Source organism: Annulohypoxylon maeteangense (genome assembly GCF_022496945.1).
Source record: "Annulohypoxylon maeteangense strain CBS 123835 unplaced genomic scaffold GGS22scaffold_1, whole genome shotgun sequence".
In the NCBI taxonomy this organism is placed as follows: domain Eukaryota; kingdom Fungi; phylum Ascomycota; class Sordariomycetes; order Xylariales; family Hypoxylaceae; genus Annulohypoxylon; species Annulohypoxylon maeteangense.
Window position 1 is genome coordinate 1,638,314 of NW_025953248.1, and position 26,112 is coordinate 1,664,425.

The 26,112-nt window shown below is 47.0% G+C and overlaps 9 protein-coding genes across 9 annotated transcripts; 5 read left to right on the plus strand and 4 right to left on the minus strand.

The window, feature by feature from the left end:
- Positions 1-43: 43 nt before the first annotated feature.
- Positions 44-1,362, plus strand: GGS22DRAFT_149593 (putative cytosine deaminase). Its single transcript, XM_047959164.1, has 6 exons — positions 44-237; positions 296-382; positions 454-547; positions 675-846; positions 920-1,007; positions 1,068-1,362. The coding sequence occupies exons 1-5, from the start codon at positions 166-168 to the stop codon at positions 984-986; spliced, it is 492 nt and encodes a 163-aa protein (XP_047823783.1). The 5' UTR covers positions 44-165; the 3' UTR covers positions 987-1,007; positions 1,068-1,362.
- Positions 941-2,541, minus strand: GGS22DRAFT_6504 (uncharacterized protein). The gene is made up of 2 exons (XM_047967670.1): positions 1,070-2,541; positions 941-949 (listed from the first exon to the last, which is right to left on the minus strand). Exon 1 carries the CDS (start codon positions 2,331-2,333, stop codon positions 1,332-1,334), a length of 1,002 nt encoding a protein of 333 aa, XP_047823784.1. The 5' UTR covers positions 2,334-2,541; the 3' UTR covers positions 941-949; positions 1,070-1,331.
- A 149-nt stretch (positions 2,542-2,690) lies between these two features.
- Positions 2,691-4,437, minus strand: GGS22DRAFT_149599 (kinase-like protein). The gene is made up of 2 exons (XM_047959165.1): positions 3,463-4,437; positions 2,691-3,398 (listed from the first exon to the last, which is right to left on the minus strand). The coding sequence occupies exons 1-2, from the start codon at positions 4,142-4,144 to the stop codon at positions 2,878-2,880; spliced, it is 1,203 nt and encodes a 400-aa protein (XP_047823785.1). The 5' UTR covers positions 4,145-4,437; the 3' UTR covers positions 2,691-2,877.
- A 195-nt stretch (positions 4,438-4,632) lies between these two features.
- On the plus strand, positions 4,633-6,817 carry GGS22DRAFT_6580 (uncharacterized protein). Its single transcript, XM_047967702.1, has 3 exons — positions 4,633-5,328; positions 5,384-6,094; positions 6,187-6,817. Exons 1-3 carry the CDS (start codon positions 4,817-4,819, stop codon positions 6,596-6,598), a joined length of 1,635 nt encoding a protein of 544 aa, XP_047823786.1. The 5' UTR covers positions 4,633-4,816; the 3' UTR covers positions 6,599-6,817.
- Positions 6,818-7,130: 313 nt separating this feature from the next.
- Positions 7,131-9,139, minus strand: GGS22DRAFT_6524 (DnaJ domain-containing protein). The gene is made up of 5 exons (XM_047967676.1): positions 9,012-9,139; positions 8,635-8,758; positions 8,499-8,568; positions 7,600-8,430; positions 7,131-7,543 (listed from the first exon to the last, which is right to left on the minus strand). The coding sequence occupies exons 2-5, from the start codon at positions 8,668-8,670 to the stop codon at positions 7,224-7,226; spliced, it is 1,257 nt and encodes a 418-aa protein (XP_047823787.1). The 5' UTR covers positions 8,671-8,758; positions 9,012-9,139; the 3' UTR covers positions 7,131-7,223.
- A 3,513-nt stretch (positions 9,140-12,652) lies between these two features.
- Positions 12,653-14,192, plus strand: GGS22DRAFT_194246 (uncharacterized protein). The gene is made up of 3 exons (XM_047965476.1): positions 12,653-13,003; positions 13,078-13,809; positions 13,868-14,192. Exons 1-3 carry the CDS (start codon positions 12,901-12,903, stop codon positions 13,954-13,956), a joined length of 924 nt encoding a protein of 307 aa, XP_047823788.1. The 5' UTR covers positions 12,653-12,900; the 3' UTR covers positions 13,957-14,192.
- A 1,991-nt stretch (positions 14,193-16,183) lies between these two features.
- GGS22DRAFT_177078 (Nop14-like protein) lies at positions 16,184-18,957 on the minus strand (the record flags this gene model as incomplete). The annotated part of the gene is made up of 2 exons (XM_047963487.1): positions 16,184-18,604; positions 18,667-18,957. The coding sequence occupies 2 exons, from the start codon at positions 18,955-18,957 to the stop codon at positions 16,184-16,186; spliced, it is 2,712 nt and encodes a 903-aa protein (XP_047823789.1).
- Positions 18,958-19,235: 278 nt separating this feature from the next.
- GGS22DRAFT_149617 (uncharacterized protein) lies at positions 19,236-20,898 on the plus strand. Its single transcript, XM_047959166.1, has 2 exons — positions 19,236-19,746; positions 19,804-20,898. The coding sequence occupies exons 1-2, from the start codon at positions 19,380-19,382 to the stop codon at positions 20,421-20,423; spliced, it is 987 nt and encodes a 328-aa protein (XP_047823790.1). The 5' UTR covers positions 19,236-19,379; the 3' UTR covers positions 20,424-20,898.
- Positions 20,899-22,518: 1,620 nt separating this feature from the next.
- Positions 22,519-25,489, plus strand: GGS22DRAFT_6618 (uncharacterized protein). Its single transcript, XM_047967716.1, has 2 exons — positions 22,519-23,290; positions 23,400-25,489. The coding sequence occupies exons 1-2, from the start codon at positions 22,836-22,838 to the stop codon at positions 25,405-25,407; spliced, it is 2,463 nt and encodes an 820-aa protein (XP_047823791.1). The 5' UTR covers positions 22,519-22,835; the 3' UTR covers positions 25,408-25,489.
- The last annotated feature ends 623 nt before the right edge of the window (positions 25,490-26,112 follow it).

Genomic DNA, 26,112 nt, shown 5'->3' on the forward strand with positions numbered 1-26,112 from the left:
GACAGCCGGCTTATCTCTAATGGTCTCAAATCTTTCAGTCAACCTACATATCTAGCACCTATTTAAAACCGAGTATATTATAAGATTTCTGACAACTTCGTTACTGAAATTTCCCTGCCGAGTTGTCGCAACGCTGTGTCACCCCTTTAAGCCAGTATAGCTAAGATGGATGATTCAAAGGGTCTCGCCTTGGCCATCGAAGAGGCTAAGGCCGGGTACCAAGAAGGCGGCGTTCCGGTATGGTTTCACACCGCGCAATTTACATAGTTCGGATGCTGAGATGTGGAATATTTAGATCGGCGCGGCGCTCGTCGCTGCTGATGGCAAGGTGCTTGGTCGGGGTCACAATATGAGGGTGCAGAACGGTAACCCTATTCTTCATGTACGTCTATCTTATGATGGTTAGATATGCTTTTAATTAGATGGCCTGAGCTAATGTGTATCTTGTTCTAGGGCGAGACTTCCTGTCTCCAGAACGCGGGCCGTCTGCCCTCGTCGGCGTATAGTGGTAGTACCATGTACACCACCCTCTCGCCCTGCGATATGTGTGAGTAATGCTTATTTTATCTTCAGTCTGCCTTATACTCCTATCCCTCTTCATAATCTCCAATGGTGTCATTCTTGTGTATATCGAATCTTGTCTAAGGGGACCGAAATCGGTTTGGGGTGAATAGGTACCGGTGCTTGTCTCCTCTACGGCATTTCCCGCGTGGTCATCGGCGAGAATAAGACGTTTCTCGGTGGCGAGTCGTATCTAAAGCAGCGCGGCGTCGAGGTCGTCGTACTAGACTCGTCAGAGTGTAAGGAGTTGATGGATAGGTTTATTGCGGAAAAGCCCGAGATTTGGTAAGTTCTTTTTATCCTCCTATTCTCTGTGTATGGAAGTGTCGTTCTTGAGGCTGAGATGGGCGTGGTTTAGGAACGAGGATATTGGCGTGGAAGAGAGGGTCTATTCTCGGGAAGGTGTTAAGGCGCCGGGGGCTTGAGGGCTTGGATTGCGCTGGGTGACCTTAACTTGTGGTAAATTAAAAATATCAACTCATCTAAATGTGATACTTAACTTACGTACACTCTCATCATATCATTAAATCTCAATTAGTTAAAGGTTTTATTATCCTATAGTCCACATCGCGATAGGTGTTGAGTCATGAATTCACTAGTTAATTGGCAGTGAAAACACCGCGTCGAGACTATTTCTCGATAATTGAAATCGAGAGAAACGCCTGGAGGGTATCTTATGTGCGGCGCTTAAAAGTTAAGCCGGCCGAGGGTGAACTATGGAAAGAGGATGGATATACCGAAGTCCGAAGGGGCGCCGCCACAATCTATTATCAATCATGGTCCTCTTCCGTAAGGCCGGGACACCCATTCATAGCCTCATCAGGATAGTCGCATTTGCACCAGAAGCAGTAGTTGTGCTCCTTTCTCAAATGTTCCACCAATTTTCTTAACCTCTCCTCAACCTCAAGTGCGTTGAACTCGTCTAGTTCCGGATCCTCTTCATCGAGATCTTCGACGGGAGCGTACGCCACATTTGTTTTACCCATGGCCTTCTTATCGTCTTCGTCTTCTAGATCGTCCACGTAAGTTGGGAGGCGTGTCGAACTCTGCTCTAGGTCGTATCGCATGCGGCGATCTCGCTCCGCTTCTTCGCGGTTCCGAATAAGGCCTCTCCAGACCACGGGGATGGATTTGAGAGGTCTAGTTGATATCGCCCTCTTCTTCTTCCTCTTTGTAGCTCCCTCGTCCGAATCGTCATTCGTTTCCTGCGTTCCATCCAATCCTCTCTCCTCATCTAACTTCTCGCAGACCTTCATCCCAGCATAAACCTGTCTCTCCATCCTCGCCTGTTCCCTCTCCCTCCTAACACGATCTCGAAACTCCGTCTCATCGACTTTTCTCTTCTTCTCGACCCCTTGCGCCGCCTCATTCAGACGCCTTTTCCTCTCCGAGTCCAGACCGATGCCACCACGATCATCCTTCATCTCCGGGCGAATCGGCTCCAGCCTCGCGTTCTCCGCGTTTTCTTTGCTTCCCAGAGCGGCGCCGGGCTTAAAGCCCATCTTTGCCATCATGGCGAAACCCTTGCTTTTCTTCGCGCGAGCGGTTTCTAACAGGGATTGGGAGAGCGCTTCTTCGCGCTCTACTCGCTCTTCCGCGGCTTGCTCCTCCTTTGACTTCACGCGTCCCTTGATCTCGCCCTCGCGCTTCAGTCGCTGTCGCCGTTGAAGCGATGTCTCGACTGCTTTTGGTTCCTCTCCAAAGGTCATATTCATATAATCGTCATCTTCGTCCTCCTCTGGGGAGTAGCCTGACGCCTGATGTGATGTCATACTGGCGGGTTGTATGTAGGCACGTGACTCTTGTAAATTCCAATTTTGAAAATAATAGTGATAAAGGGATGCGTAGTAGTGAGAAAAGGAGTGTAGCTTCTAGGTATGTATTTGAAGATTGATGATTCGGAATTATTGGTGTCCGGGTAGTTGGTACTGGTAAAGATATTGGCCAATTATAACAAGATGTTTACGCACTTAAAATTGTGGGGTTGGTTTATTTCTATAAACGACACGAATTGATGATTGTGATTGGCGGTTGACAAAGTAATATCTTCAACATAAATTTTATGCACGCTCATAACTATATGTACATAGTATTGTCACAAGCAAATCACTTAACATCAAGTACGTAGTACTAATTCTAGTACTATGTAGATAGATCATGGGTAACCACCAAACGCCCATGTAAATTATTTGCTCTCGGAGCAACAACGCCGTCATTGTCATACCAAATTTCATGGCCCGTCCCTAGGTACATCTAATACAGAAGGTTATAATGTACAGTATACACAGAAGAAACGACTCCCCAACCTTTTACCTCTCATACGTCATCTTCAGGTAACTCATCAAGAACCTCTTCCACTAGATCTATTAGTTCCTCGATATCCGGGCGTTCGCTTGGCTCGACGCTCAAGCATTTCCTGACTACGTCCTTAATTGGTTCGCTAATCGCACCCTCCTCGCGACCAGCAGATCCGGCCGGAGCCTTTCCTTTCTTTTGACCCTTAGGCCCCTCATCCGGGAATCGCCAGTCTCCTCCTAGCACACACATGCTTAAACTTCCACCAGTTTCGTCGCTGCGCATCTCGAAAGGCGATTTGCCTACTAGACACGCATATAAAGTGCACCCCAGAGACCAGATATCGACTTTGGTATCAATAACAGTGCCGGTCTTCACATCGAAGAGTTCAGGCGCTCGATAAGGCATCGTGCTGTGTTCTGCTGCTGTATCTTGAGTGGCGATGGCAAGAGATCGTGTTGATATGGCGATAGGAGATTCGGCGATCGAGCCTAGATCCATTATAATAGGTTGCGAGCCTGAGTCGTCGATCATGATGTTACCTTCAAAGATTTATAATTAGTATACAAGACGGCAGTCCAGAAGTATTTCGGATGAAGAGCTTACCTGGCTTAATATCTCTATGCGCATACGATCTCCGTTCGCCAGGTCTCACCAGTTCCTCATTTACCATCAACGGTCTTGCTTGTTCGGTCTCGTCATCTGCGTCTGCAGCTGCAACAGCTTTATTGCGCTTTCCTTTCTTGCCACGTCCTTCATTGCCATTTTTTGTATTGTCTGCTACCATGCGCTCACCACCCGACGGCCCTTGGTATAGGTGCATGTCCTTAAGAGCTTTACATACGCCGAGGAAGAGGCGCATGAGTTCCTTTTCGGGGAATTTCGTATGGTTTACTAAGTTCGCATTGATAATATCTTGTAGGTTACCCCGTCTGTAATATGGTAGTAACACATATACCGTCTTCGCATCTGCATCGTTTCGCTCGTTCGCAATGGAATAGTCGACGCTGTGGATGATGTTGGAAGTATGGGTAAAGGTCTTGTACGCTTCGACTTCTCGCATCGCTTGCTGGACTGACTCTTGGCCAAAAGGACATCTTATCTTCTTAAGCGCAAAGAGTTCTGCCGTCGCTGTATCTTGTACGAGATATACATAGCTAAATCCACCTTCTCCTAGTAGTCGCAGTATCTTAAAGGATCGGCTGTTGATCTTCAGGGTCGGCGATCCGGGGAAGCAATTTAGACAATTGCCGAACGAGTAAACGAGGTCAAGTAGAAGCTGCGCCATGGTGAACGAAGATGGAGTTATGTGTTCGAGTTTTTGTTTGGGTGAGAATGTTCACTATATGGAAAGGTTATTTGCGCGCAGCTTCTGTCCAAGAGTGACAGCTGTCGTTAAAAGTCCGTGTGACGACGGATCCGTCGGTGATCCTTCAGGTGGAATTCCAATTTGGTGTTAGGGACAACGCTTAAAATGAGACAACAGAAAGCTCGGACGAAGATGCAATTAACGCTGATTTTATGTTTATATGAACGTCTCCATATGGATGTGTAACTAATGTTGAGTTGTCTTCAAAATTATCGTGAGACGTGTAAGACAGCGGATAAGACGGTACGTAAGAGGTGGTATCCACTGTCGCGCGACTAGCGTGAGCTGCGCCTCAATTTGAGGCTGAGATATACGTATCCCGGTACTTCGGAAGAAAGATACACACTGTATAGATACATATGACCCATTTATTCTAGAAATTTGTTTCGATTGTGCAATTAAGCATACAGCTTGAATTTTCACTTTAACTTCTCTCTCATATGAAAAGTGAGCTCAAGCATTCTATTCTAAACAATTTCTGTTATATAAGAATATAAGGGGGCTATTACAAGTAATCAACGGCCGGACGTTGAAAAGGCTAATTGTGGCCAGTACAGCCCTGAAATCGGAGTTCTTAAGAGCTACAACACCATGAATCTTCCATATCAATGTCTATACCAACTTGGACAAACCTCCGTCCTCTGCGCTGCTAAAGGGACCAGAATTCACACATTCGACCTTAGCTCGGGGGGCTCATTTCTGTCCTCATGGACTCATCCCCTATCGAATAAGGCCGAAAAGGATGAACCTCTCAAAAATGAAGAAATAACTACTCAGGAAGGACAAGATCCCGCTGAGCAAGAGAGTGGTCAGCGTCCATCAAAGAAGCGCAAGCTCAGTTCGGATGAAAAGTCCGATGTTCAGGGGGGAAATGGACAAGCTGACGCTGGCACAGCAGAACCAGCGGCAAGCGGTGACGGAAAGAAGCAAAAGAAGCAAAAGCAAAAGTCCGAGTCCCGAGCTCAACAGCCAGAATTGCCATTCGTAGCTCTGCTGACGGCAACCGAAGATGGAAGTCATGTAGTCGCCGTGACTGGTCAGGACAAGGCCATATGGGTGTTCGAGCATGATGGAAAGGGCACTTTGAAGGAATTAAGTCAGAGGTACGACGAAATTCTTCCAGATCATATATGGAATACCATCTCACTAGGTATACAGAGTCATGCCGAAGCGCCCCAGTTCCATCGCCATAACCACCACCGCAGACGGACTCACCATCCTCTCCGCAGATAAATTCGGAGACGTCTACTCACTCCCCTTAATTCCCACTTCCACCCCCATCACCGCCACCACAGAAACATCCAACCCCCCAACCCCCGCCTCAACCACCACTCCTCCCCCATCAACCCCCTTCAAACCCTCCGCAAACCGCCTAACAGTGCACTCCAAGCGCAACCTCCGCGCCCTCGAAGACCAAGAGCGGATCCTCGCGCAAGGCCAAGAAATCCGGAAAGAGAAAGACACTCCCGCCTTCACGCACGACCTAATCCTCGGGCACGTATCCATGCTCACCTCGCTCGCAACCGCGTCCTCAGACGGACGGTCATACATCCTAACCGCGGACCGCGACGAACACATCCGCGTCTCGCGCGGGGTGCCGCAGGCCCACGTAATCGAGACCTACTGTCTCGGCCACGAGTCCTTCGTCGCCGCGCTCGACGTGCCGGCTCTTCGACCCGAAGTCCTCGTTTCCGCGGGCGGCGACGACGAGGTTTTCGTGTGGGAGTGGAAGGCTGGGAAGCTTCTCTGCAAGGCTGATGTTTTGGCGCGGGTGAGGGAGGTTGTGCCCGCTGCGAACAAGGTCGCTGTGGCGCGGTTGTGCTCGTATGATGTGCGTGGCCGGTGCTACGTGTTGGTGATTTGCGAGCTGTAAGTCCCCTCTCCCCACCCCTCTTCCCCCTTTCTACTCCTGACGTGGTATTGTTTGTTGTGTATAAAATCTAACAACGTGATGAAAACAGTGTACCAGCGATCTTCGTCTTCGAGCTTCTGCAAGATAACACGCTCGAACACGTGCAGACTCTGAATGTACCCGGCAGTCCGCTCGATGTTATTATGGCTCCCAGCTCAGAGGGAAACCCGAGATTAATCGTTTCGATTGATCCTCACCAATCTACCGACAGCAATGACGAGGTACAGGGAAATTCAGGTATCACAAAAACAGCACAATCACTCTTGCTATACGAACCCGACGACGCAGGTACCTGGGTTTCTTCCGGGAGTATCCAGGAAACAGCCGATGGGAACCTAGATATTTCACGAGACCAGCTAGAAAATATCCTCTACCCAGTCGAAAAGTTGCGCAAGACCGAATTTGAGGAGGAGGCAGAAGCAGAGGGAGGGGATTCTGCAAGGGGCTCGGTTGCTCCTTAGGTAATCTTGCTAATGCGAATATTACTCGTCTGATTATTCGACATCAACGTAGTGCATTCTAGATCTATCTCTGCAAAGTAAACTAATCCGAGCAGGCAATCATAAATACGTTGGTTCACAGTTCAGAGAGGGAACAAGTCACCCTTCAAATGTACATAGGTAACACACTATTAAGGATCACAAATAACTAGACGTCAACAAAATTAGGATGAACTGTTAAATGCAATCGAGGCCGGAATAAAAGCACGTCTGTCCTAGTTCCTCTATGTCCATGTAACGCCAACTAGCAAGAAGCGTCAGGGGTGGGAGTAAGATGACGCCGGTGTAATCGATGAGAAAGGCGGTGATGGTCCTCCAGCAAAGAACACAAAAAACCTAGCCCTCCAGACAAATAACGAACCCTTCGTATCAGATGTATAGCAGCAGCTCCCTTTCCCATGCCCCCTGATCATGCAAATCATTCGTGTCCTCAACCCGTCGAAACATCACGCCGTAAATGTAGACCCTCTACTAACTCGGCCGGAAAGCGATGCCTGACGGGGTTCGTATATTATGCGAATCATGAAACTTCGTGTAGTCGAAGCATCCTGGGAATGAACTGGCCAGCTCCCGCTTGACAACCTGTTTATTGGGACGCGCACTGCACGCGTTCTCCGTGAGGGTGTCCATCTTCATCCTCGTCTTCCATACCACCAGCACCTCCGAATGCTCGCGCCTGTCCTTGGTTGTCTAGGTCATCCAGGCTCACATCATCCGTCATAGCGTCTGATGGAGGGATGTTTTGCACCGGAGGAGAGGGGAGGATCTTACGTAAAGCCTCGAAAGAAGCCTCGTCGGTTGTCCACCCACGCTCGGGGAACTTGACAGAGAACTGTATGTACATGTTGCCGAAGTCGTGGTGTCTGGGCGAAGGCATACCCTGGCCTCGCAGCATCTTTACGGTATCTACACGGAGTCTCATTAGTTCCAAATTCAGTGTACATTATCGAACCAATACATACCTGGTGCAATGGCCTCGCCGGGTAGAATCTCGACGCTCAGCCATCTATCATCCAGATGCTCGATGTAGATTGTGCCACCAGCCAAGGCAGTAACAAGGTCGATCTCGGCGCGGTATAATAGATCGTCCTCTTTCCGGGTGAATCGAGGGTGAGGCTTCTGCTCGATCTCGAAGACAACGTCACCGGCTTGGACACCTGGAGCCTGGTCGCCTTCACCCCTGAACTCGACCTTGGTGCCACTTCTAACACCGCGATCAACGTGGACGTGAAGTACCTTTCTATCGACGACGGTCTTCTTTCCGTTGCAACCCTTACAACGGTCTTTCTCCTTAATAATCTCACCCTCACCATTACAGTCAGGGCAAACCGTTTGAAAGCGCTGGATCATGGGACCCATCTGTCGCATCATGGTTTTCATACCATGACCATCACAGCCAGGACAGCGTCGCACTGCGCCTTCCTTGCCTCCTCGGCCTTCGCATTTGCTGCAGATTACAGAACGTTGTAGTGCAAGCTTAGAAATCTTGCCTCGGTAAACGTCTTCTAGAGATACCTTGTGTGTGTGGTGAATAGTTCGTGCCTTGGGGGGGCCACGAGGGGCCCCGCCCATTCCACTAAACATGCCGCCGATGCCGCCACCGAAGGAACCGGAGCCGAAGAACTGGGCGAAGAGATCTTCGGCGGCCATACCACCACCACCGGCACCTCCCTCGAGGCCAGCCTCACCATATTGGTCGTAGACCTGGCGCTTCTGAGGATCGGATAGGATTTCGTATGCATGTGAAATCTCCTTGAACTTGTCTTCAGCAGCAGGGTTGTGGGCATTCTTATCTATCGGGCCGGGGTTAATATCAGGTGCTTCTAAAATATCTATACCACGCAATCGAGCTATGTCATACCAGGATGCCACTTTAATGCACTTGTCTTGTATGCCTTCTTGAGTTCTTGGTCTGTCGCAGTTGGCGCAACCTAAACAAAGAACATCAGCATATGTACCTAGAAATTCGATAATTGGAGGCTAGGAGTAAAACGCACACCAAGGGCCTCGTAGAGCTTCGTCTCCTTGGCCATCTTGTCCAAATTCGTAGATGAGATGGGATGGTCGGAGAGTGTGTGGTATTCGGCGAGTGGACGAGTCGCTGATCAAATTAAATAGGATCTTAAGTATTGATCGGTGTTAGCCAATGATGCGACTTTAAATTTCAGTAGTATAGTCAAAGCAACCCAACCACTGGGCAGATGTTGGAGAGTGAAAGCCTAGTATTAGTAAGAAGAGAGGGAAAAACAGCACAGTAGTCGTTATGATAACGCCCCACAATTGCGAAGATCGGCCGACATAGGATTTTTTGGGTGGGATTTTGGAAATTTGTAGAAAAGGAATGTAAAGGGATAATAGTTCGATTGAGACTTACCAGGTGGAATTAAGTAGGCGAAGAAGACGGCAGAAGAAAAGGCGACGGCAGAATGGTGAACTTCTTTGGTTGGTATCTATGGTTTGACTTTGGCTTTAGCAGGTTTGCGATACACGAGATTGGTGGATTCTCACTGTATGTAGGTACCTTTCCTTGGAGTTGCTGGAAGGTTCTGGCTACGTTCCTGCTGAAAATAGTCCGCGAACTGATTCGAGAAGGCTCTAGTCCGTAAACTAACGACGATTGGTGCCTTCCTTTCTATATGATTGATAGTCAGAAATGAAAAAGAATAGAAAAGTCGTCAAGAAGAATATCTGGCAGATAAATCAACTTTTCTACTGCCGATTAGCAAGCAACTTTTAGAAACCCAGAAGAGGCACAATGTGAATCTTGTCGGTCTTTGCGTAGAACCAACAATTACTTCTGTTCACTTCGAGGCTGAGATTTTCTTAGTGTGCCACTGTTCCGCCGTAGAATCTGATGGAATCGTGGCTTCGATTTCGAAGTACTCTAGTTGTAGTTTGAGGCTAGAATGCGGAGAGTTCTGAGTGAGTTGGGTGCCAATTTTTAAAACTCAGCCTCAAATATACTTTCAAGTACTTATTGCCCCTGCCTCCTTCCTTGCTCTTTTCGGCATCCAATTTGGCCTGTGCTGCATGTAATGTGGAGGAAGTCGCTATCCAGGATACACACGGATCGCATAACAACCAATGCCACGCTATTTACACGCCTAGGTAATGGGTCCGTACCTATGTACCTATGACGAGAGAAAGCACAATCTTCAATTCTCCAATTCGGACCCCTACGGATTCGTACCAGCTCAAAGCTTCTACGCAAACGGATTGGTCGGCAATTTGATTTACGTTCATATTTTGGCACAAAGTTTTGTTATACTCTTTAATATTTGTATAGATATCTGAGCGTTTCCAAGGTCACCTCCCTAGTACCTAGTTAGTATCTAACAAAGTTTCTTCTACTTAGCAGCCTTAAGATACGCGTGCCAAAAGGCGGGGTCGATGCTTGACACACAGCGGACCTCGGGCGCTCCGTGGGCAGATTTCAAAGATTTTTACAGCGTAAGATTTTTAGAAGAGGCGGGAGGCCCTCTCTCGAGAACTTCCAAATAATATGTTCACAAGTACAGCCTTATCATCATTAGGCATCGTGCTTTCGACACACATCCACCAAAGTCCAAAGTCTTAGGTCTATAGGTGCCTAACCGCCAATCGTCTTCGAGGTCGGCAGAGTTCTCTTCACCGCACCGTCATCTGCAACGTCATTAGCTATTAAGGCGCATGATTTGAAGTGGCGCAAAGTAAGGGCATAGATTCGATGCCTCTTTTGCTTGTCCTGCTTGTCCTGCTTGTCCTGCTTGCGTGGGCCACGAATATCTCATTCGAATAAGCCTGGAATTGTAATCGAAGAGGATTACAGGCTATTGTTGCCTCGTAAGGTTTCTAACAGGAAATATTCGACGAGGAAAATAGAGACCACAGATATTTGCCGCCGCCAGCTTATTTATCTACGACAAGTCAGCTCTATTTTCACACAGACCTATATGTAAGTAGGTATCTAGGTATGTATTGTAGATATTCATTCATATATTTGACTAAGATGTCAGACACGGAATAGGATCTGACGTATGCGAAGCGATCGCCTTCTTACTCATTTTAACCAAGTTTTCTTCTTCCGCCATTGGTGGAAACAGGTTAGTAAGTTCGAAATACTTCAGGTAAAAGTTTATATATACCTACAATCCCTGACCATCCACTATCTAGGTATGTAGTATGTAAATATGTAGTATTTCAGCGAACCGAATCTATGGGTAGCTTTAAACTACCTACTAACTATTGCTCATAAGAATAGATGGATTAATATTCCAAATCGTCTAACTCCCTCTCGTAAAAATTTAGACCAATCAGATATAGACTACGGTATTATCTCGAGGTGTCAGCCGCAAAACGAGTCTTGCTTAACTCCGCTAGTCCGCTAATTAGTCCGCTCTTCTACAGCATACCCGACATTTACTCGATGCATCCATGCACGGAGTAAGTACCATCGTACCATCGTACCGAATTACATAAGGAAAAGCAAAAGGACAATCAATCTCCACCACTGCTACCTAAAAGTAGCCTTAGCCAAAAGAAACCATCGCCCAGAACTTGGAACTTCCACATACACATGTATGTAATCAATAAATACATCCGCAAATCGTTACCCTACCCAGATATTTATTTTATTTACTGCTTCCGAGAGCGGGAAGTGAAGGTAAAGAGGTTTCCCGATTCAAACATCGCTCTTGATTACTAGAAAGAGCCTGGTGGAAAACCTCTAGGAGGAAGAATAAGAATAAGGCTGAGAGCTGAGAAAAATCCTAGCGGAATTGCGGACGGGTGTAAGTGGGCCGATACCCCTGACATACTGAACGTGCTCAGCTATTAATACATCTTTAGGTACAGACCGTTTACCGACTAAGTCAATACCTGCTTTACTAGGCTAGCTGCTGTGTACTAGTAGGTATAAACAGTTCGTTCAATATCAGTCGTGAGAGGAGGTTGGTAGAACCCTCATTGTGTCTTGTCATGGCAACCGTGCTACCAACAAGACTTTGGTAAACTAAAAGAGATAACGGTTGCATGTATGAACCTAATATAGACTCGAATAATATTCGATCATTAAATTTGAACTCGCTTACCATAATTAGTAGGAGATACCTCGGCATGTGGCGTTTGATTACGCTGTACATTTCCCAAATACCAAGTACCTACCTAGTAATTAAAAAGACGCCTTCCAGGGACATCTCAGGGTATCCCACATGTACTTGTCTAAGGTATTTGATGTGCAAATGCACAACAGCAGCCCTGGAGCTGTTTATGCACTTGGTCGGAGATAATAGACTACCAAGCCATGAGTTCACATAACAATGTCCCTGGAAACCTAGGTAGAAACCGTCAAGCGAATCCCCCTGGATGTCGTCATTTGGAACGAGCCGTGGCAAGGATAGTACGGAAAAGCGTAGCCCTACGAGGCAACTTTGAAGCTATCGTAGTCATCGGTGGCGGCGAGTATAACGACAAAAGTTGGACAACGGAGACATCCCGTGCATTCAAGATTTTAGATAATCATTGGGATGTGCATGGTGCATAAGTAGGTGCTGAGGTGAGCTTTGATGAGTACCGAATTAGACATCTAGAAGAGATCATGGCTGACCTTCGATTGGTCGACCCTTGCCTGCTTAGATGCTTGGTAACAAGATTACTAAGGGTAGCCAATTATAGGGCTTGTTCTATACCCCTGACCATGAACATCGCTAGTCGTGTTCTATTTTCAACTTCCCCCATATTCTTCACGCTATGCCAAATTAATACAGTCGCTTGATACTCGACAAGCTATCTAACTGACCGTTCGTTCAAATCTTCACCAATCGGGTTGCGCGTACGAGATTATATCTCGCTGGCCAGATCACTAACTGTCGTTCCATCTATCCCATGTCAACATGTGTAGCATTCTTAAATCTTAAGCTTAAAGATGGCGGTCCACATCATGATCGCCCGCAGATGCGAAAAGGCCCATGGTCACCCAATAAGAGAGACTCCCCTAGCTGTGGAATCAAGACGGGGTTTGAAGTCTGCACCTGAAATAGTGGTACTAGCTTTAAGAGATGCGAGATGATAGGGCTGTTCGTATCTCTACCCTACTTAGTAACAAAATCACCTCCATATCTCCTAACGCCATCTTATATAACGACTCGTCTCATTCCGGTTATGTGCTCGTTTAAAGCAACTTGATAAACTGACTCATCTACGATCTACAATCTTCACATTTTATACAAAGGTAGCACCCGCTTCACTTGTAAGGCTACATTTTTTTTGCTGGCGCCACGGAAAAAATGAACACCAACACTTCAACTGCCTCTGGACGGACGAAGGCTCCCAAAAAGAGAAATAGCGACGTACGTAAAGAACAAAACCGAATCGCGTCTCGTGCCTATCGTAAGTTATTCCCGAGAAAAAAACATCGTGAGTATTTTTCAACATCCAAATCTTTCGCTGACACCAAATCATAGGAGAGAAGCGCAAACAAAAGTTGGCACTCCTCGACGAAATCTTAAAGTCTGATTCACAAACGGATTCTATGAGTTCGGTGTCTGATGAAACAGAAGGATATACTACGTCGTGGTCATTGCAGAGCAGACAGGCCTCGAACAGCCCTATCCCGGCTGCACTCTCTACCGTGCCCGTTGCCTCATCGTGGCCGGTAGTAAGTCCGCCAATGTCTTCGGCGGTTCCTAGTTATGGCCACGATACTTATGACGGCTGGATGAACTCTTTTGACCATCCTAGCCATAACTTTCCTACTAGCAACGACTATGTGCAGTCATACTTAGCTACAGAGGTTGGAGATCATTCTCTAGATGCCTCTGCTTCATACAATATGCAATCGATGCCCTCGGTGACCTCGACACCATCAACACCACCCGTACCTTCTATTCCACTGGACCCGATGTTGGTTGGCCAGTTCACGCAGCATCGTCATCCACAGACAGCGCAAAATCAGAGCATGCAAAATTCATCTAATCCAATTGGTGGCGATGATGAAATTTCAAGACAATTATGGGTCGGATCACTCGAAGATAATGCGCTGATGGCACTCGAGAGGTTTGGAGAATATAGCCACGTTCAACAACAGCAAGTCTTAGCCTGGGTACAAAAGAGAAGAAATTTATCACACAACACCTCTGGACACCAAGGCATAGAGTACAGATATCCGACTTGTCAAGCAACACCCCCGCCTTCAGGTGAGTAAACTATGATATCCCGGACTTTATCAAGGGCTATAACTAAATACTAATCTAGTTCCAGCCCAGTTTGTCAATAGTGATTTCCGCAAATACCAGAGCATGCGACAGGCCTCTGGATCACCTATCCCTCACGGGCACCACTAGATGTGTTGCGAATCAAGTAGGGTTACTTACTTGATTACATCGACTAACGAAAACCATGTGACTGGATACTACAATTAAGTATCTAAGCACACCAAATACACTCCCTGCTCGCTATCGACAGTATTTGAGAGAATACCAAGGAAAATCGATGAGATATAAGAGTTATAGTATCGATCCTATAAGACGAAGTCGCCACTGAGATGCGTGGCATATCCTTAGAGTAAGAGATCACGGAGAATAGCTCAAAACGCACGAAGGATAATAGGCAGAAAGGTTACGATTTCTATGATGCCTATGAAAGGATGCCCTGTTTCTGGGAACAGGCCAAAGAGGAAAGGGGCCGACCAAGTGCTGTACACCCTCAAAGGTCGGCCATCGTCCCCTGGATTAGAGAGAATGATCCACTCACAACGGAAAAAATAGACATAAGTTCTCACTGAACTGGAGTACGGCTTTGTATTAAATAGATCATGAATGATACCCATTTTATAAAATACAACTACGAATTATATACGCTTGCCCAGGTAGTTGAATACGCTTTTTATAGACTTCAGAGAAGCCTATACCCGGGATACTTAGACAAACCATCGATAGGTGCTTCACCCAGCTGGAGCTAGCTTCAACGGAAGTTGTATGGTTTGCCAAATTATAATGGTGAACCTCCCTCTACAGCGTCCGTGCTAAGATACCAAGCATTTGGAGATCTACGACGACGAAAGAATCATGGTTTGATGTCTCCAACTCTCCTAGTGCTATGATCTCGTGAGAAACTTACGTTCGATCCTTCCATAGCAAATAAAAACCAAAGGGAGTCCTTACTAAGTAACAAAGCATGTGGAATTAGTACGCTAAACAACGTCTTGCTCTCGTTGTTGGATAGGTTGTACACATGTAGATCCAACTCTAATACTATCCCGACTACGACTAGCGCATATATTTATTACCAATTTAATAGAACAGAGCGTGGCATTGACAGGGGATAGTTCCAAAAGACCACTGTCATGCTGTACTACCTACTTACCTACCTACCTACCTACTCGGGCAGACATATCAAGAAAACTGTTGGCTAAATAGGTTTGTATAACAAAAGGTCATGTATGACAAGACTTCTGACACACCTAAGACTATTAAGGAGACCTTCTTCAAGCGTGTTGCCGCCATTCAGAGAGAGGAGATATTCATGGGTGTACAGACGACCTGGTTGCTTAACGTGGGAATAAGCTATTTTACGAAGTAATATCATACAAGACCCACAAGGCTTAACCCAGAAAGAACTATTATTATATCATAACACTCTATTGATCCATGTGCACTTGATCCTATTCACTAAGAGTAAGACGTTTGTTCTGTAGAATTGTTCTCTTGGCTACCCCCGGATATTCAGACGACCCCCTATTAACCACCACTCCCAAACAAAACACCTTACCCCTAGCTATCAACTTCCTTGCCTAGTTTCCCCACGCGAGATAACATACTTAGGATACTACCCTCTCATTTAAACACGCTTAATATATCCCAGGCGGACCGCGACGAGGGTCAAGCGCCAGCAGTAAACACGGCCCAGGAGATCGGTTTTAGTAGGAAGAATTCTTAGATATGGAGTACATCTCATTCGATAAATCCGGGGCGGTAAACAAAGCGTAATAGCCGAGGAGCCAAAATAAATAAGCCCGATGCAGCTATATTCGTCCAACCAGGTTGCCCACATATGCACGTAATCGAACAGCACGTCCCCAGACGTAAGCGTGAGACGACCTCGGGAAAAGAAGTCTGATCCATTATAATGTTCACTAATCACAAATTACTAAGATTATACATAATTCACTAGAACACTTGATGGAGTATGATTCCACGATATAATCGCCTGAGGCTGTGTCGTGGTTTTGGGGGGAATAGATCGTATTTTTCGGTATCACGAAGCCGAGTGGACCAATCAGATCACGGAGAGTATGTCTGGACAACACGACTCTGTAAGCAGGAAGAGTTAATCAGGTAGCTTATTAAAAGGAGAAAGCAGATCGCAGCACAAAGAGGGAGGCTATGGCCAGATGTCGCCCGAGCAGGGGGTGAACGGGTCAACGGCAATAACCATACAATTTTGCATCGCCAAAAAAAAAAAAAAAAAAAGAGGCAAGCGTATGATTCTATCGTTGCAATAAGTGCTTCTATTGGTATAATATACTTTTCGTATACACTCACAGAGTCTAATCTATAGAGACCCGCAACTCTATCTCTTCGACGCCCGCTTTCGAGCCTCTTTCTCGCGCTCGTATGCATTCGCCTCTCTACCTTCCTCGCCTTGGATCTCCGCCACAAGTCTCTTGTACTTCTTCTCGTATGCGGCATCCTTGGCTCTCTTCATCCTCAACTGCTCGCGAGCCATGAAATTGGCGTCCTTTCTCAGCTCCCGCATAGCACCCTTGCGCTCCTTCTTGTGTTCCGCCTTCAACTTCGCTAGCTCCGCCCTGTCGCGGTCGGGATCGTAGTGTTTGTTAGGATCGAATGAGTCCTCGAATTTGGGAATAGCCAACTTGATGGGAAGTGGCCTGTGGTGGTGGAGCTCGAGGGGCCGCCGAGCTACCTGGGCGAGTCCGAGCATTTTGTCTAATTTTGATTGGAGTTTGTTGAACCGTTCAACCAGTGTAGCTGGAAGCCTGGCTTGGCACGGCTTGCTAACTAGATGGTTCAATACGTTCTTAGCCGGCTCGAATGTTTCGAAGAATGCAGGCTTGCCGCTATACAGATCTGCTGCTGCGTCTACTAATTGAACGGTAACAGCTAGTATTGCGACTTTCGTGGAGACAGCCTCCTCGTCAGTTATATCATCCTTGATGCAGTCCGCCGGACTTAGCTTTCGAATGGCGAGTAACTGGGCATTGGAGATGCGAGTCCCTGGTGTAGGCTCGTGGACTGGGAAATACCCTGGAATTTCTGCAGCTTTCTCCGGTGCGAGGGCACATAATGTGTTGAGACAGAAATTCATGGCCTCGGGGACATAACGTTTCGAGACTTGTTGGTACTGTAGGGCTAAAGTCGACAGATAAGCTCCTTGGGCGTAGTCTGTGACCTTCTTCGGAACCTTCTCAAGATTTCTCGCAATGAGAAGCCCTGCCGGAGTTGTCACCTGATGAAAATGATCTGATGTTGGAAATATGGTCCCAATAGCAGATAAAATTATCAAATCGCCTAAGTTGGGAGAAAGTGGTCTTGATTGACCAAAGTCTTCGAGTCGCGAACGAAACTCGTTCGCTGTCTCAACAGGGTAAGATTTCGCAAGGGAATGTATGTGTCGTACGAGGTTCTCGAGTACCGAGAAGGGAGGTAACTTCGGAAGATTAGATGAATGTGCTAAATATTGAATGAGGATAGCCACAAATTTGGCGAGCTTCGCCTTGTTGTCGCTGTCTAGTTTCGGATGATATAGCGCCCTAACTCGTTGTACCACGGCTGGGAGATGCTCTATAGGGATGTTTTGCGTCATTTTCACAAACTCATCTAGAGTCTCTGGACAGGGGAAGGTGTAAGGTAGTCCGTTTGAATCTTCCTTAGTATCAGTTGATACATTAGAACCCGTGAATCGATTGCTGAACACTGGGTTTTGCGTTTCTTCTTCATTTAATAGTCCTTTCGTGAATTCGTCATCATCTTCGGCGTCTGATTCTTCTTCATTTGACGATGCGCCACTTTCGATAGGCTCTAGATCCGAATCGCTGGCTATTAAGTTGTCTTCAATAACAAAATCGTCTTCATCGTCGAAACCAAGTTCCGTTGCTGTCGGCCGAGTCTTGATTCCTTTTCCCAACCCGAAATCGTCCTCCTCATTTTCTGTGAATAAAACTGGGCCTTTAGCTGGCAGATCTTCTGGCTGAATATCGGTAGTATCCTCTTCGATCTCATCGTCGCTGACTTCCTCCCCGCGCATTCTTTTAAGGCGTTTATCCTCGAGTTCTTTTAGCCTCTTAGATTCTTCTTGTGCCTTCTCCTCCTCTGTCTTGGTGCGATCCGTGGGTTGTGCCCTCCTGTCTTGTGCTAATTGCCTGAGTCGCATATCGTAATCGCGTTCCATCCTTTCCTTGCCAGCAGCAGCGGATTCGGCCGTGTTGCTTTCAGTACCGCTAGGCGCCTTCTTTCTATTAAATAGAAGATCGTGGAGGTCCGGGAGCTCCATATCAAGTTCTTCCCGTAGATCTTCGTCGGCGTCTTTGGCTGCTTGTCGCTCAGCCTTATAAAATTTAGATTTTGCAATGACTTCCTTCATGACCTCCTGTTTCGTCTTTTTCCGTTCTGGTTGCCCTTCTTCCTGGTCATCATCTTGGGTATCGTCGTTCAAAGGCCGCATGCGCTTCGAGCCGCGATGCTCGTCGTCTGAGTCGGCCGCATCAGATCCAGCTGAAAGATCTTCTTCAAAATCATCGACCAGGCCCGGTTTATCAAATGACAAGGATTTTCCAAGATGAGTCAAGCCCTCGCCAAAATCGTCGTCTTCAAGGTCAAACGTGGAGCTCTTGTGAGTTTGCTTTTCCCTCACAAATCTCTCTTGCATTTTTTCTTCGGGTGTCATGAATGGGTCGTTCTCTCCGAATCGTCGGTCGAGTATGCCGCCTACTTTATTGCGTCGGTTGAGCTCTACAAGGAGAGTTTGGCGTCGCTGATTGAGAGAGTTAGTAAATGAATAAGAGAAGGACACGGCGCCTTATTCAGAAGACGTACCCTTTCCTCGCCGAGAGACTTTGCTTCGCTTGGTCTTCCTTTGGTAGCATTGCTAGTTGCTGGCCGGTTGGTGGTGACCTGAAACTTGGGACCGCGCACATTGTGCTTGAAATCGAAAGGATTGAACTCTTCTCGGATACCCTCTAACTCTGCTGCCTTCTGAAACCTTCGATTATTATTCGTCTTTCCATCCTGCGCATTTCTCTTCTTCTGCTTTTTAGACAGCTGTGGGCCAATAACACCTTTGTCTCTGAGAGAGGCCTTTAACCTCTTAAGTTGGGAACCTGGCATTGTGAAGGTACCAAGAACCGGATACGTGAAGGTTTGGTGGAGGGGTTAAGATACTGAACGTGTATATGCAGATAAATTGACGTCTAGAAATCTTGAACTTTTTTTTTTTACTGTTCCCAGGATTCTTATCTTATCGCCCCACTACGCAAGTTCAAGGTTACACATGAGGCGCTTGGTCCACCTAGCTAGGATCTTGGAACTGGGGTAGCCCGACTATCGATAAGCATTTGGACTTTTAACTTCGGAACCTTGAAGATTGAGCTCTGCGCGCCACCATCACGTCAAATACGTCAAATTACCTACCCACACTTCTTATATATATATACCAACTTCGGAAGCACTGTGAGCTTTTCATCAGTACTACCATTCACTTCACACTTTCCCGCTATTGTTATGGATTTTCGATAGGAGGGTACATAAAGATGGGATTCTATTCCTTCATCAAAGATGACCGGTTCATTGCGGTTAGTCTTGGCTTGAGTACCATCGGCTTCTTTTTCGGTATGCGAACAATCCTCGAATACTACCGAGATGAGGCTGAGATCAAACCAACGCCGCCAAAGACCCAGTATATCACTCAAGAGACAGAAGATTCACTAAAACAGGGTACTCTCGAGAGCCTGCTTAATCACTATAACTTCGCGATACGAGACACGGCCTTGAAGATTATCGCTGGCCGGGCTACTAACGATGGTTCGGCAATCTACCAACTTTTATGGGGGATCACCCGTGAGGATTGTGAAGAACGTATGGAGGCGTTGAGAGCGCTCGCATTTGCTATGGAAGATAGTATGTATTGAAGCTATTCGAATATCGCGACTAATGGTCAGCTAATCGGATTCGCAGAGGATGCATTCCAAGAGCCCTTGGCCGCACTCAATACCCCGAAAGCCTACAGTGCGCTCGTCAGGTCACTCGAGTTAGGACTTGGCAACGCAGAGCACGAGAAACTTGACGATCCGCTGTATGACGAATATTACCTCCGAGACATCGGTGAGCGGCGCTGTCTCATGCTAGTCTCCCAGCTAGTCCATCGGTACGGCGTCCACAGATTGGTCGAAGCTGGATTTGTTGAGAGGTGGCTGGCGAAACAACCATGGGGAGATAATGTCGAAGAAAGGCAAAAGAACTTCGCGATGTACTCGGAACGAAGAAAGAACCGCATTAGCGACATTTGCTTCCACCTTACCACGGCGCAAGTAGGGCGGAAAGCTTTATTCAAGGCGAAACTTATCAATAGGAAGAGGAGGAGGCGAGGGGACAGATCCGACATTAAAGTTGTGCTGGAAATATGTATAAATGAGGACGAACGCGAGCGAGCCGAACTTGTTCCCCGTGTGAACGAGCAGAGCGCCGAGGAGCAACGTTTACGCAGAAGGCACCGGGAGGCTATGGTACTAAACGATGGGACGCATTCCCTAGGCCGCAGCGATATTATCGAGCGGGAACATGATTCTAACAGTTGAGTGTTGCCTACTCTTTAATACTGAGTCGCAATCTTTCGATGTAGCGCTTAGCCTCAAATGTCGCTAGTCTTCCTAGACTGCATGGCATAGCATTCTCATCCATGCACATAGACCATACATCACTCAGACCTACATGAGATATCAGAATGTTAGGTTCTCAGGCCGAGAAGGTCGGTATCTGATTGAGATTGGGCATTTAAGTGCCAATATTATATACCACGACACCGCTATACGTTTGGAGGAACTTATGCTATTACTGCGAAGTCTTAAACATAGCAGCCTCTATTCCACTGACATCCTTCCCTACCTACGTAATAGGTAAATCGGAGAGTTTTTTCGACGGACTCAATCGATATGAGTATCTCGGGCTCGTTAAAAATAAGAATGGAGAAACTTTGCCTGGCTAAAATTTCTCTAATTAACGACTAGATACCATTAATAATGAATGAAAGAGATATCCATGGATATTCTAAAGTGAGATTGTGAGACTATGAAACCATTTTATGTACTGCGTATATCATACTGGGCAGTACTTACCAAGCACCAGGAACTAATGAACGCCCAGATGGTTAAGCCCGAGCTAGGTTAGTTTCCGAGACCGTGCCGCGAAAGCGCTAATATGGTTTAGGATAGGCCCTAATGAAACTGACACAGAGCCGTGGATTTTTGTTTTTAGGTCTTTAGAGATCAGGGGAAGCAGCATCCATGGATGGATATGATAATTTATTTTTACTTTTACCTCACCTTGACCGCAGTCACTGTCTCCCCGCCTTACCAGGTAGCTGACACATGGTATACTCTGATGATATATAAGATTTAATCCGATTCAAATTTCACGGGAATTTCAAACTCTGATATCATATTACTTTGATAACAAGTTTTCATCGTTTCATTCGTACATTGCCGACGTAAACAAAAAGGCTACCTTAGCAACGGCCGGGTCATCTGGATAATCTGGTAAAGCCAATACCATGCAGGAGCATGCAAGAGTATGCACCGGTCCGCAGATGTTCATGTATTGCAGCGAGTAATGTTGCAGTAGAGTACAGTAGCGAGATCGGATTAGGAATAAATCGAGCAAAAATAGAGGAATCATCGGCGCTGCTGCATCTAGCTGCATCAAGGGAGTTTCCAAAAACTGATAAGGTCTTCACCGCCAGAGCCCAAGGGTCACTTCTGACATGTCATTGGCACAGCCTGTTTATATGGTTTCTATGTAGGTCCTAGGTAGGAGGTAGGAGGTACATAGTATGATAGCTTCATGACGCTGGAACCCCACGAAGTTTGTATGTAAGCGGAAAGTATATTTCCAAGTAACGAAAGGTCCGAGACTAAAGCCAAATCTTTATAACCTTTGGAAGTCTTTTTCTCACTTCTTCTCTTTATTAGTTTTGAGGCTGATGTTGATTGTCATTCCTCAACACCACTGACAACCACACTACATTGTCTCTGCTATCACCCGTCACTTGTCGTAAGTGGTACTACATATTATTGCTTATCAACGACTCAACGAGTCGCATCGCAACGAACCATTTTGCCGTCCCCCCTAGCAGCCACTGCACATTGACCACCCCTAGCTACTCCGGAGCTATTGCATGGTAAGAGATCATCACCAAGCGTCTTCTTGGTTAGCTGTACACAAATAGAAAAGTTTTGTCTTCTCCAGGAATCCAGGATCTAACAGCATAATTTTGCAGCTTCTTCTCCTATGCTGTGTTCTTCCCGAACTTCGGAATTCTCCTTCGATTTTCTGCCATTAATCTCAATCCCAACCTCAATCTCGCCTGCTACAAGCCACAGCCACGGCTTTAAGTTTTCCGTTGCGCTCAGACTCCTTTTATTAGTCTAGGTGCTCGATACTAGGTAATACTCGATACCTGTCCAACTTGAACTTTGGATATTGAGTATTGCTACTTTTTTACGGTAATTGCAAATCCCAATGTTTTGTTTGTTTTTTATAAATTGTTGGTTGCCGGTTGCTGGGCACTGTACTTCATACTTCTCGTATTGACATTTAATCTTTCTTGGTTCTAGTGCGGCCAACTTGTCGGCCATCCGTCGACATTCCTTACGTTTTATTGGTTGAGGGGCGGTTCCCCTTTCCCACCTTTTCCCACCTTTCCCACGCGATCGCGACGGCCACCAGCAGCGCTGAGCCGGACCTTTATTTTTAGTGGGCTCTTTTTGTACAGGAGGGTACCTACCCCCCCAAAGAACCCAAAGCAGCCCAAGCCTCTCAAAGCCCCCGCCTCTCAAGCCCCCTATCAAAGAAAGTTACTGGATTGGACAAGAGACACCCCCGAAAATCAATAGCGGGTAAAAAAATAACAACTACCAAGTACCTAGGAACTGGCACAAAGTACCACCACACAGGAGCACAGGAGTAAAAAGAAGACGGGAAGGGAGCCCACAATGGCTTCTACGGCAACATCTTTTCATCCTCCACCGAGACGTACTTTGTCTCGGTCTCCTAGAAAATCTGGTATCGCTACAGCTTCTACTCCAAATCTTAATAGCGTCTATACTACACATTCAAGACTTATTCCAAGCACGAGCGCTCTTGCGCGCAAAGCTTCATTTGCTGCTTTAACCCCTGGCACTCTTGCTACCATTCCTGATGACAGCGAAAGCTACGCCATATCCTCCGTCCTTTCTGACTCATCGCGCAAAATGCCTCCAGTCACGCCAGCTAAGGGCGCCGGCTCGGCCGATGATTTCGCCCTAGGTGATACTGTCGATGTTCCTGGCAATATGACCGGAGTCATCCGCTTTGTCGGTTCTGTTGCCGGAAGGAAAGGCGTTTTCGCTGGCGTAGAATTACATCCTGATTATGCAGCGCGCGGCAAGAATAGTGGCGATGTCGATGGGTAAATTATCCCCTTTGTTCAATATTCCAATATTCTAATGTTTTATCTATTCTCGTTGCGTTTGCTTCCGTTTCGTAGGGTTCCAACTTACTAATTAATCTTTTCGCAGTGTATCCTATTTCAAAACTTCTGCGCCCGGTTCTGGTATATTTGTCCCCATCAGTAAATTGAATAGCCAACGCGACGCGCCGCCCACACCATCCAGTTCCTATTCCATCACACCCCAAGGATTGAAGGTCGCAAACCAGAATGCTGTTAACTACACGCCACCGACTCCGTCGCTGTCCACGTTTAGCAAATCCCTTGGACCTTCTAGAGCCCCGAGCCCGGCGACCAAAAAAATTAGAACGTCTCTCCCACGACCAGATTCACCCGTTCGTAGGCTACAGTTAACACCGGCGCCCCGGCAATCGATGGTGACACCAGGACCGAAGACCGGAATACCCCCTCGATATGGAACACCCTCTGTTTCTCGATTCGCGTCAAGCGTGCGAGGCACATCCGGAGATCCTAACAAGGCATCAAGGTTGGATAGAAAACCAAGCATAGTACCTAGGAGTGCATCGGCTTTAGGCCAGACTTCCAACTTCGACGAGGATGAGGCTAGACCTCTTGTTTCGCGTACCAAGACCAACGGAAATGGGAGTGTGGGATCGGCCTCGTCTTTCTCATTCAAACGCCCTGCATCTCGAGCAGCTCACGTGAACGAGGAGGAGGTCGAGCGGCTCAAGGTCCAACTAGAAGACCGAGATCGTCAATTAAAGGACCAAGCCTCTACTCTAGCTGAGATGGAAAGCAGTCTCTCGGAACTTACCATGTTAATAGACCAGTCAGATGCTGGGAGAATGCGAGCGGGTAGTTTGGACGATAAGGATTCCCCGCAACTTCGCGCGATGCTTAGGGAGAAGAACGAGAAGATTGCCATGCTCACTTCTGAATTCGACGCCCATCGAGCAGACTTCCGCAGTACTATCGATACGCTAGAGATGGCTAGCACAGAAACTCAGAGGGTCTACGACGCCAAGATTCGCGAACTAGAACAGGATCTCCGTGACGCGCAGGAGCGACACGAAGATGTTGATAGCGTTGCGCGTCAACTCAAACAGCTTGAAGAATTGGTTCAGGAACTTGAAGAGGGTTTGGAAGATTCTCGTCGGGGCGAGGCGGAAGCTCGTGGCGAAGTAGAGTTCTTGCGAGGAGAGGTCGAGAGAACCAGATCAGAGTTGCGGAGGGAGCGCGAGAAAGCTGCTGCAGCCTTAAATGGAGATGGTCCGGGAGAAGACAAATTATCTATGTCGAAAGAGCTTGAGCAGAAAGAAGATGAGATTAGAGGTCTCAAGGCCATCATTCACTCCCTTAGCCGGGACTCCGTTCCCGGCTCGGAAAATTCTCCAGACAAGACGCCTACACGTAACGGTTCATTCGTCAAGTCTCGCCCAGACTCGATCGACAACCGCCTAGCGAAAGAGAAGTTGGAACGAGAGGTCTTCGAATTGCACAGCCTTATCGACAACAAAAACCTACGAGAAGAGGAACTAGAGCGCGAGATTGAGTCTCTCCGACGTAACAGCGCGTCAACCAACCGTGTTAGCTCCACGACTATTAGTAGCGCTCACCGATCGTCATACCGCGACTCTAAGGGAACCGTCATTCTTGCGCGCGAGCCACACTCCCCCGAGGTCACTCATAAGCGAAAACCAACCTTAGACACCATGCCCGAAAGTGATGCCTACTCATCAGTCACAGAGACCAGCACGCTCTGGTGCGAGATATGCGAGACCAGTGGGCACGATATTCTTACCTGCACCAACATGTTCGGGCCTCAAAACGAACCCAACAAGGTTGCTAACGGCGAGCATAAGACAGGCAAGGACGTCGTTAGAGAAAGTTTCAAGAATCTTTCGTTTGTCAGCGAAGAGGATACACCTCGTCCTCTATCTCCGATAAAGCCTAAGGTTATGCCAGCACCCCCTACAGTAAAGATTCTACCTAGCCCACAGGATTCGGCACCGTTGGCTGGCAAAGACAGCGGGGTGGTGGACATAGAAAAGTGGTGTGCTTTATGTGAGCGTGACGGACATGACAGCATTGATTGCCCTCTAGAAGATGCATTTTAATGGGTGTCACGGTCTCCGATACGACTCGACGACCAAAATATGTGAGGGAGCATTTGCGAAAAAAAGAGATACCCGGATGCTCAAGTATCCAACTTTATGGCAAAGTCCACATGTAACTTTACCTTGGCATCCATTTCTTCTGTCCGCTTCCAAGGTCGGACCTTTAATTTCTACGGGAAAACGTACTGCCATTAACGACTGCTTCGGAACGATGATACCACAAAGATTTCACTTTTATCGCCACTACCGCTGTTTCTAATCCGACTACCCTATATCCTTCGCGTTTGGTTTTCTCTCTTTTTTTCTGGCATGTATACCGTATACCTTTACACTTTTGGACGGGGTTGGGAAAAAATGCCTTCGAGGATCCGACGGCCTCAAAATGATTGGTCTGCATGCTACTGAGACCAGCCGGACCCGGCTGGTTCTGTTTACTCCCGACTACTAGTTGAGTAGATGTATTATAATACAGCACGACTTGATGTCCCTTCTAATTCATGTTGCCTCTTTTCGATGTTTGTATTTGCTAGTGAACCCCTATAATTAGATAATACCTACGTTTTCCGCGAACTAGAGAGGTTGGGACCGTTAGGGAGAACTCGGTTTGATTTGATACCAAATGGCTTCGCCTTCGTCTATGTACATGTACATACCACTCTGTATTAATGAGGACTACTTGCCCACGCCACCAATAGGACATTTCTG